Source organism: Oreochromis niloticus, linkage group LG3, assembly GCF_001858045.2.
Source record: "Oreochromis niloticus isolate F11D_XX linkage group LG3, O_niloticus_UMD_NMBU, whole genome shotgun sequence".
In the NCBI taxonomy this organism is placed as follows: Eukaryota; Metazoa; Chordata; class Actinopteri; order Cichliformes; family Cichlidae; genus Oreochromis; species Oreochromis niloticus.
Genome location: NC_031967.2, coordinates 64,209,366 through 64,220,576, shown reverse-complemented (window position 1 = coordinate 64,220,576; position 11,211 = coordinate 64,209,366). Strand labels below are relative to the sequence as shown.

Sequence of the window (11,211 nt, the reverse complement as noted above, 5' to 3'; positions counted from 1 at the left end):
GGTAAGTGAGTAACATGTGATTCTGTCACCTGAGGTCCAATATTGCATCGTGAAAGTGATCTTAAAGCACTGCTAAACCCTATCCCAATGCATATCATCCTGACATTGTCAAAAAAAAAGAAGCACGTTTGTTTATTTTTGGTTCTTATTGTCATGTTTTGTCAATGTTGGGACAACATTTATTTAGCAGGGGAGGAATGTAGCACTTGGTAAAGTGTAAAGCTAAAATATGTCTAAAACATTGCAGAAATCTGTTGGTATTTGGGCTATTCAGCAATATATTTGGGGTTTTTTGGCTGCTACATGTTTCCACCAGTAGAGGGCAGTCAGGGCAAAAAGAAAAGAAAAATGTTCTGTAAAAAAGGAGAGAAGAGAGTACGCTTGGGTACTGTATGTAAAAGCCATGGTTCTGAAGTACCCAAATAAACTCAGTTTGCTGCTTACAAAGTTGTCCTGAAGTGGTGTAACTCGTGTCACAAATTATAGCAGTGAATCTTAATAAAACAAGTAATTAAAGGGCATACCTGCATTGGTTAACTCATTTAAATTATCACAACTGACACGTGTGTTTGTATCATCCATGTTAGATGACTTCCTTCTAATCTCAATAGATATTTTTTCCTGGTTAAAAAAAAAGGTTTAATTAAAAAATTGAAATGCAGCATTTCTATCATCTCAACAAACATCAGCAAACACACAAACTGTTTGTGTGCAGTTTATCTCAAAGTGTGTTGCAGCTGCTGTATTTCACAGGGAGAGAAAAGACAGAGAACTAACTTCACTCAGAGATGGAGAAAGATCAGAAAGAGGAGAGGAAGAAGAGAGGTTAGATATAAATGGAAGGATGCTCATTTAAAGCTCCTCGTGTTTTTAAATCAGATATTGGGTCTGTACACTGTCACAGGAAGGTTACATCAAGCACAGCAGAGATGAATATAAAGTTGAAGATGATGCTTAAATTCATTCACTGAATTCCAGATTCACACCAACATTATACAGTCTAGTACAAAGAAAGGTTGAACAGTGTACTGTCAGTGTAGAGGATGAAACCAGACAGGACAGCTCATGAAACATCTGCTCACATCTGTTTGAATTCAGTTGTGTACAAAGAGCTGCAGGTCAGCTGATCACAGCCTGAACACTAAGAAAATCTACTGAAGCTCTCGATAGAAATTATTGTGAATTATGATTCGTTTCCCCACACTGAGACATCACAACCAATTTTATGGTTCCTCCACCTGCTGAATCCACTTTTTGCCACTTCCAGACTTATTTCATCTGTTCAAAGGCAAAGTCCCCTCTACAATGTAGGAAACAGAAAAATTAGATATATTTTTATTTTTCTTCTTTTTCTCTGCTCATGTTCTGATTCAAGCTGAGAGTATTTATTAGAATTACAACTAATAAATAAATAGAACTAAAATAACATTTTAATTCCCAACCACTGATGTTATTTTATTATTACATTAATAGAAGGCACAGTTCAGTCAGCGTTGCACAAAAATAGAAACGTCCTCCAAACAGCCACTTTTCACTTTCTTACTGTGAGTACATTTCAGAGCCTGTACTTTTCTACTTTTACTTAAAGATGTTAAATCAGTAATTCAACTTTTGCTGGAGTATTTTAACAGTAGTATTTGTACTTGTACTGAAGCAAAGAATGTCTATACTTTTGCCACCTGTGATTCTTCATTTCATCAGTTTTATATGTGAGATCCATTCTGAACCCAATCAGGTCATATCAGTGAGCATTTCTCAGGTTTAAACTGTGACAGAAGAAGGTTACTGACCTTGGTTTGTTGTGCAGCTCAGCAGTGAGATCAGAACTAAAGAGAAATGACACTCAGGTTGATTTGAGGTGAACATAAAGAACAACTAAACAGCATCAACCAACCAACCATTGCACCTCTGTGAGGCCTCTGTAATATTGAATGTAATTTCCAATGTTTTGCTTACTGTTTTTATGAAGATTTCTCACCACATGCAAAATGTTCTTGAAGAACTTTGAGCTGACATCTAAGTATTAACAGTTTTAACTCTTCATGCTCTTCTACAATTTTTTTTTATCAATTGGAGCTTAGACAGTTTAGGTCATATTTAAGTATTTTGTTATCATCTTTAATTTGAGTTTCTAGTTTTGATTGTTTTATGTTGTAATGTAAAATAATATGCTCCACAAATTTGTCCTGCTTTGTTAATCTATTGGCTTGTTGTAAAGTGTTGGTAGGTGTCGTGAAGCGGGTGTGTGAAGCACGAGGGGGTGACGAAAGGTTAAGCAAGTAAGCAGGACGTGGAGCAACAGTTTGTTGTTGTTTAGTTATAACAGAACAGAAATATAAACACTGTGCTGGAGGCTTTTGTTTTGTACTTTTGGTTTGTATGGAGCAAATAAATGTTTTCTTGTTTTACATTCACCTCATTTTTGTGACCGAAAGGTATACAAGCTATCTAAGAAAGGCATGAGCAAGAAACTTTGCGTCCTGCAGAAGCAGCAAATACTACACATGTAGTTACGTCCCCCTCAGTGAGAGAGGCAGATATGAGCTGAAACACAGGAATCAAACCAGGGACGCTGCTGATATGGAGCTGAACTGGAACCATTCAGACACTGAGGCCCTCTGAACACATTTTAATTACAGCTGTGCAGAGACACACTGATGACTGACTGGAACACTATGATTCACATGTTACATTAACACCATCCTCACACATGTTTATATATGACCACTAGAGGGAGATGTTGGACTTTAAACACTAACATGGAAACAAGCAGATCATCAGTGATGCTTCATCAGTGTGATGACTCCTCCCACTCTGCGTGCTTCTTCCTCTCCTCTTTCTTATTTCCCATCTTGCATCCTTCGTTCTTCTCCTTGTGCTTTTCAGGGTTTTCTCATTTCTCTAATTTGTCTCTGTGAAATGAATGGACCCCACTCAGCCTCAGGTGGCAGTTTTGTTGGGTTTTATTTGCACAATACATCTTTTCTTTATGTTGGAGGTCAGCTTTTCATCTGCTTCTCCACTGTCATTGAAATAGGGACAGTCTGATTACTGAGTGGCAGCAACTGCCCCGCCAGCCACCCTGGCACTGCCCCTTGAGCCCACAGCACCACCCCTCCACTGCAGCGGTGCCAGAGACCGCACCCCTGCCACAGTCCCCCTGTCTCCTCTGTTTCCTGCCTTTGACCTGATAGCTTTTAATTAAAAAAGTATAACATCTTAACATCCTCTTGTTTTAAACCTTGTTTTAAAGTTGACTGATCTCCATCATGAACAGTTTTGTTAAAGTCCACAAACAGCAGCATCTTATGATGTCAGCTGTAACAGAGATAATGACATGTTTCATATTTACGGACACTTAAATACATTCACAGCATAAATCAGTGTGACAGATATCAGAGCTCACTCACAGGAGTCCTCCCTCCATGGTCTGTATATTCCAGCTGTGGCCACGCCCCTTTTCTACCTGAAGGTCAAAGGACTCCTAAAGGATCCACCTTTGCATGATTCCAGCTCCTCCTGCAGCCTCCTCTCTCCTTCTGCCAGGAAGTCTGAGCTCCAGTTTTGGTGAGACTCTATGACTGTATCTAGATGTTACTGATTAGCAGGTATCTGTGTGATGATGATGATGATGATGATGATCAAAGACATCAATACAATACAACACAAACTCTCGTAGAGGACATAAAGTCAGAGAGATATATGTTTTGAAACAACAAGGAGCAGCAGGCACGTCTAGTACACGTAGTGTGGCAGCAAAAAAAATGACAAGCAGAGCACAGCAGCCAGCACAACACAACTGTTGGATCCTTCGCTCTAGTTAGCAGTGAGCGCATCATGGTGCATCCAATGTGAAAGGGCCTTGACTCACACTGCACTGAAGCAGTACTGTCGCCATCCTCCATCTTTAAAATGTATCACCCTTCCAGGACCTGAAGCTTGGTAAAGTGAAACCATGAAACCACGACATAAGCCAAACCCATCTGTTCTCTGATTGGCATGACACTGACCAATCAGGTGAAAGGAAGGAAAATCAGGTCAAAAGTCGTACTCGTACGTTGAAACTCACACACAAGCAGGAACTTGGTAGAGTTAACATGTAGTTTTTTGCTTGCTCATCTATAGATGCACAAACATAACATTATCAAATATTTTGGTTTCCAAGGTCAGAAAACTTCACAACTACACAGTCTGACTTACAAATACAAAATATTTATGACCATAATTGGAGCCCATAGAGCTGCTCTGGATGTTTTACATGTACTGGGTCAGTTTATCATGTTCACTGTTTAATAATTAAATGTTACAAATATTTGATTTATATTTCACGTTCTGTAAAATTAACAGTGTGATAGCTGTTAGCATGATTTTCGACACATGCAGACAAAATTCATCAATATTATCCAACATTTAATCCACACTATCAGGTTAACATCTATTACACAGACAGAAACACTTCACTAAGTCCAGAAATGTTTCAAACCTCAGTATATGAGAAAAATCCACAGTGTTAATAACAAACACACAGAGACATCAAATCTACATTTAAATCTGTGGTGACATGTGACATGATGAACGTCACATGATTTATCTTCTCTGCCAATGACACAAATTAAAAAGGAATAATTTAAAGTGAAGAATCGAGCACAGCATCCCAGGATGAAAAGATGGTCTCCAAACTGATGGTTCACAATCCTTTTATTGAACAGCTTTGAATGTGATCACACCGTAAAAGCTACAAAATGTACAGAATAAAATTACCATTGGTAACTTTAATCTTTAACCTTTTTCCTTATTTATTAATCATAATTGTATTACTTTAAATGATGACACCTTTAAGGCCCTTGAATCTCTACATTGAGCGCTTTTGCCGTGTATATTTATTCAACCCTTCTAACATTTAGCCTCTTACCTTTTCTATACCCTGAGATAAAATACACCATATTACGATTGTCTTTGACCTTAAAAAGCATATAACAGTGAATCTTGTAAATCTTTGCATCGCTGACTAAACATGACACATGTACCGAGGTGTGAGCGCCCTCTAGTGGGGGAAAACTTAACCGTTACACTCAGTAGCAGTCAGCAGCTTTATGCTCCGTGAAATAACAAAAGTACACATTTAAACAATAAACTTTGATACCAACATTGTTCCCTCATCAACCAGGTGCCAGGGAACTATTTGCAACTTAGAATTCCACCTTAACAGCCTTTTTCCCATTTCTTAACCGTTGAGCAAATCTTCTCTCTGTATGTTGGAGCTCGTGCTGCTGTATAGTTTACATCGACTGATGTTTGACACCTGGTCGTTCTACTTTCCAAATAAAAACATTAGCTGTGTCCAAGCTACAACAGAATAATATGCACGTATGAACCAATTTATGAAGGAAAACATTAATGAGGTCATTTACAATGAGTGACTGAGACTCAGAGAGGATCAGACTGAGAGAAATGTCTGAGTCTGTGTTGGATCAACCTCAGGTTGATGAAGCTGTTGGTTCATTTTCTCTGACTCATTATTTACAGCTCGACATGTCAGAGTGACGTCCTGTCCAGACTCAGCTGGGATGGTTTTCTGGTCTGAAAGAGGAAACAACACAGAGCAGAGAGGTTAAAGGTCAAAGTACAATTATGATCAGAATGATTGACTTTAAATATTTTGCTTATTTCCTTTGACATTTGAGTTTTTAGTCATGTTGGATTTAATGAACCTCTGAACATCCAGCAGCTATTTAAATGTTTTAAAGTGGAGTTTTCATAGTTGAACATGTTCTGTTGTCTCTTTCTCTTTAATCTCTCTCACACTCCTGTCACACTGGTGTGTGTGACTGCAGCAGCATCTGCACATGTGCAGCTGTTGCTGCTCCTCCTACACTCAGCTTCAGTCTAACCTGATGCCACACTCAGCACTTCCTGCTTATAGTTTGTTAACATGTTGATGTTTCATAACAGAAAAATTTAAATATGAAGCCAGAGTGATGTGTTAGTGAGCTGTGTCGGGCAAACAGTCAGAGTCGTCTCTCTCACCAACCTGGTTAAATCACCATGGTAACGTATGCTGAACACATGTAAATATGAAGATAAACATTATTTATATTTGTTCTGTAACAAACGTTCAATAAAAGTTTCAGAGTATCAGGATCAGACAGAAATCTGTGAGTGTGCAGCTCCATAAATCTGTAGCTTCATAACAATCATAACACTGTGACTGTAAAACACTCTCAGCTGTATTTAATGAAAAGATGATGAAACCTGCTGAGTGTAAAATAAGCAGCATCAGTTACAGAGAGGGTTGTTACACACACTTTGTTTTTCTTCCTGCTGCATTCAACACACACAAAGTTCATAGAAACATGAAAGAGCTCAGTTTGACTGAGACAACATTTCTACATCAAACTGAGTCACAGCTCATTCATTTGTAACTGATCAATGATCCTGAACACAATCAGGCAGATTATTGATCGTCTATAATCCACAGACCTTCATCTACACTCAGATCATCACACAGCGTTTGTGTTGTCACTTCATTCAGTGTGTGTAACAGCTGATCTCAGGTCTGTGTTGTTCATCTCTCACAGAACAAGTTCTTACAAACAGCTGAAGCTCCAACACAAAAACACTCACTGACTCTGAGATCAGAGCTCAGAAATTCATGTGTGTTTGTAACACAGTTTGACTTTGTGTCAGTAAATCTCATGAACAGCCTGAAGATGAAGAAACTGTAGTTCAGAGTCACTGACAGACAGCACAGACACACACTGTTGGTCTGAGTCTGAACATGATGATCATCAGAGAAATAACATCAGACTCTGAACATCCAGCTTTCTACAGCCGTCTGCTGGATGTTCACCATCATTTATTTATCTTTGTGTTTGTTCATCTGACTCACAATCAGGCTGAAGATGCTCTGCTTCATGTGGATCAGCAGGATTCTGTTTACATCCTTTGTAGATCAGGAAACCAACAACAACAGCAACAAGAAGCACAGCAGGAACTGACAGACCAACAGTCAGTCCAGCAGATCCATCCTCCTTCTCTTTGTCTTCCTTTCCTCCATCTTTGTTGTCTTCATCCTTCTCTTGTCCTTCTGTCTGACCTGCAGGTGAGAAACAGGTGTGAGGTGTCAGCTGTCAGGTAGGTGATGAGTGAAGAACAGAACAGAATCCATTTCCTCTTCAAACTGCTGTCAGACATTATCTACTGCACTCTGATCACATCACTCAGACCAGCTGCTTTCTACAAAGTCTCATCAACAACATCTTTAGAAACAAACATCAATAACCAGGAAGCAGCTTCACCTCTGATCACACACACACTCAACTCTACTCACTCACCTGAAACAGTCAGGCTGACAGTGTTGATGCTCTCCCATGAAGTTGTCCCTCCATTGAAGATATTACAATTGTATGATCCATCATCAGCAGTCGTCACATTTTTCAGAACCAGAGACACGTCTCCATCCTTCATCTGTCTGTCCTGAAGGTCCACCCGGTTCTTAAAAGATGGATGCTGGCTGTCTGGAACAAATCGCCCATCCCGATAAACAAACACATATTCATCTCCCAGGTCAGCTCTGCTCCACTCTACAACTATGAAGTTGTTGTTTGGAGCTCGACATGTCAGAGTGACGTCCTGTCCAGACTCAGCTGTGATGATTTTCTGGTCTGAAAGAGGAAACAACACAGAGCAGAGAGGTTAAAGGTCAAAGTACAATTATGATCAGAATGATTGACTTTAAATATTTTGTTTATTTCTTTGAAATTTGAGTTTTTAGTCATGTTGGATTTAATGAACCTCTGAACATCCAGCAGGTCACCAGTGACCCACTGAGGGGGAATTTTAGCCTCATGCTAAACATGCAAAGTGTCAGAAACTACAAGATGTTAGCTTCCACAGAACAACAACATGTGCTGATAATAAGTGAACATAATGTGTGAGAGAAAGCAGCCTCTCATTATAAGACACTGTGAGTCTCTGCATGCTGCCTTTATGGAGCTACAGCTGTTTGTATACACTGAACAAAAAGCTTTGTAGCTGTATACTGACTCCTGACACTACAACACATCACACTGACACACACGTTACACTTCTTTGTCTCTGTCACAGCTGGATTACAGCCACAGATGTTAACTTTACACAGACTTCAAACAGCCTTGTGTGGCTTCACACATGGACACATTGAACCAATATCAAAACAGTTCTTTAGGAAGTATTAGTATGATGTAAACCAGACTGAAAGTCCTTTTTCCTTTTTTATTCAATAGCATTTTGGTTTCTAATAGTTAAATCTCACCTGCAGACACAAACGCGAAGACGCCAATAAACAGCAAAGTCGAGCAGAGTGACGCACATGGTCCAGCAGCCATTTCCGCGTTTTCTAGCTCTGCTGATCCAACACTTAGTTTGTTCTAAACAGTTGAGTGTGTTGGTATTTTCCAAGAGTAACAGAATCTGAGTTTAAATTGACTACGTGAGTTTCTGTGTCTTTCAGCCGCTCGTTCAATGTCATCCATTCAATGTCACGCAGTTACGTAGTGATATGTTACGTACGATACGTAACACGTGATATTACGTACGATACGTAACACGTCACTACAAAAGAGGTGAAAAAAATCTAAAGCAGGTCTGAGTGTTTAACGGGTTCAGTTCTCGAATGATCGCCACAGAACAACACAAACATCTATCTCATCATCATCATCAGCTACACACTAAAGACCATCATCAGCCGAAGGACTTCAAAATGTGTCACTGTATAAAGTGTATATTGTTTTATGGAGGTGGCAGCATTTAGCTGTAGTGATCAGGGATTGTCCATAAATATAAACAGATGTACTGTGACATGTGGAACTTTTGAACTTCATTACAAACTGAATAACATCAAACGAATAACCTGATCAACATAAACCAGAAGGTCTCAGATCACTTACTGATGTCAGGATCTCAGACTGATGTGTCAATGCTCTGAGCTGGAATCAGATGTAAATCAAAGCACTTCATGTAAAACAGAAGTAAGCAGAATAATCCTGATATATGTCCTGTTAGAAATCCTGGTCACGACCTCTCCGACTGTAACTCAGAGAAACCCAGCTGACACTGTCACCCTAACAACTTCAACAGAGATGAGCTGCTCAGCAGTTTCAGATTATTACCATAAAGGTCAGGACAGGATGGAGAGGAGGAGAGTTTACTCTGTGGAGGATGTTTTGACAGGACAGGCAGAGGCCTTGAGGAAGTGGGGACTCACCCCTTCTGGCCCAGCAGACTTGCCTGAGTGGAGTCTTCTCATTGGACGTGGTGTGAGTGAAAGTGATAGGTCGGGGAGGGATGTCAAGACTTTCACAGGAGGCAAAAGGGCAATGTGGAGAGGGAGGGAGAGACAGTGGTGAGGCTCCGGGTTTCAGACTGACTACAGGTGAGGCTGTAGGTGGGTGAGCATTCACTGCAGTCTCAAATATGCTGAAAAACACATTCAACTCGTTAGCTCTGTTTCTTAATGTCTGTAAGAAAAATCTCTGCTGATAGTGCTGGAGGGCTGTGCTGATCTGAGACTGTAAAAAGTCCATAGGAGAGATGGTAGCTGATTAAAGAGTTATGAGATAATAATAAAATGTAAAGATCGGTGACAGCGCTGTAAGAAAAATCTCTTACAGACATTTCTGTTATAAGACATTTGTGTATGTGATACAGGTAAAAGTCAGCATGAAGACTTCCATGTGAACCTCACCCTAAAAAGATGTTCAGACCTAAACTGTCAGGATGTTTGATGTCATTGACTTTGACTCAACCATTTTTAATGGCACAGAGCCAGAGGCTGTGTGCTCTCTTTCTGTGAGCTCAAGTTAAAGGATTTGTTTGCTTTTATATTCAGTAAAAACCTGTAAGTCATGCATTCAGACATATGCTGAGGAAGGCGAAGAAATAGCTTCATCACATGAATTATTTATTCTGTATTATTTATAACTTAATTTATTTTTAGTGTTCTTCTTAGATTATGCATTGCATTCTGCACTCAGAGGTAACATGTGCTAATAATAACAAGTGAATATAATATATGACAGAAAGCAGCACCTCTCATTATCAGACACTGAGTCTCTGCATGCTGCCTTTTCTGTAGCTGCAACTGTTTGTTGAACAGCCTTCACTGAGGTTCCACCCATCCTCTGAAATAAACATCACAGACAGGAAATCCCATCAGAGCACCCGACATTCCCATCAGAGCTGTGCAGAGATGTTTGAAGGGCGGGGTGCTCAAAGTTAAAAAGGGCCACATAAAACCAGACTGAATAACAACAACACACATTCATCAAGAATTTAATATGGAATCACATCATAGTATATCACTGTCATCAGGTGGAGACAATTCCAGGAAGAAAATGTATCCTATGTTTACCTGATGGATACAATGTTGCTGTTGAGGGGTTTCTGCTGCTCCTGCTGCTGATAGTGCTGGAGGGCTGTGCTGATCTGAGACTGTAAAAAGTCCATGGGAGAGATGGTAGCTGATTAAAGAGTTATGAGATAATAATAAAATGTAAAGATCGGTGGCAGCGCTTAAAACCAAAAGGGAAACAAAACTGTGAGAAATAAACTGAAACTGGAATATTAATCAAATCAAATTAATCAAAAGAGCAGAAGAGCAGTTACCATTTAAAAAGGTGGTACTCAGAATACAGTTACTTTGTTGTTGTAGCTGTTTAGACTCGACTGTACACCGTGTTTGTGTTTTCCTCTGAAACAATAAGTTCAGTTGGAGCAGCCTTTCAACGCCTCTCTCTGTCTCTCGCAAGCAAAGTTGACCCAGACAACAAAGTAAAGCTAGTTTTCAGCTACAAGCCCGACACAAACCCGACGCCAGAGGTCCCTTTACTACGGTTCGGAGCCGCTGACCTGTTTTGTATACGCGCAGAATAGTTTTCTATATGAGATCGCTGCAAAGAGTGCAGCCTTACATAATGTCCAACTACTGTTACTCATTTTGTCATGATTCTGGGCCATGTTGGCCCAGCATTCTTAGTTTTCTTGTATTTTTGTATTTTGTTCTGTATTTAGGCCATGCTTCCTGGGTTGCTCTGTTAAGTTGTTCCTTATTTGATTTCCCCTTGTGACTTTTACCCCCTGTGTGCCCCTCTGTGTATCTGTGAGCTCTCGTTTCCCCTCCTTGTGTTTTGTCTGTGAAGGTTCTCAGTCATCCAGGTCATCGTAGACTAAGGA

The 11,211-nt window shown here is 39.8% G+C and overlaps 1 protein-coding gene across 1 annotated transcript; it reads right to left on the bottom strand.

Annotated features, from left to right (window-relative positions):
• Positions 1-4,135: 4,135 nt before the first annotated feature.
• Positions 4,136-8,439, bottom strand: LOC112846310 (selection and upkeep of intraepithelial T-cells protein 8-like). Its single transcript, XM_025905817.1, has 4 exons — positions 8,294-8,439; positions 7,335-7,664; positions 6,890-7,096; positions 4,136-5,580 (listed from the first exon to the last, which is right to left on the bottom strand). The coding sequence occupies exons 1-4, from the start codon at positions 8,364-8,366 to the stop codon at positions 5,438-5,440; spliced, it is 753 nt and encodes a 250-aa protein (XP_025761602.1). The 5' UTR covers positions 8,367-8,439; the 3' UTR covers positions 4,136-5,437.
• Between the last annotated feature and the right edge of the window lie 2,772 nt (positions 8,440-11,211).

What these genes read in the sequence shown, in the direction of transcription:
- LOC112846310 (XM_025905817.1), bottom strand. Translation starts at nt 8,366, where the DNA reads ATGGCTGCTGGACCATGTGCGTCACTCTGCTCGACTTTGCTGTTTATT. An exon ending in CTTCGCGTTTGTGTCTGCAG is followed by an intron (nt 7,665 to 8,293) that starts GTGAGATTTAAC and finishes TTCCTCTTTCAG; the next exon opens with ACCAGAAAATCATCACAGCT. An exon ending in TGTCAGCCTGACTGTTTCAG is followed by an intron (nt 7,097 to 7,334) that starts GTGAGTGAGTAG and finishes TCTCACCTGCAG; the next exon opens with GTCAGACAGAAGGACAAGAG.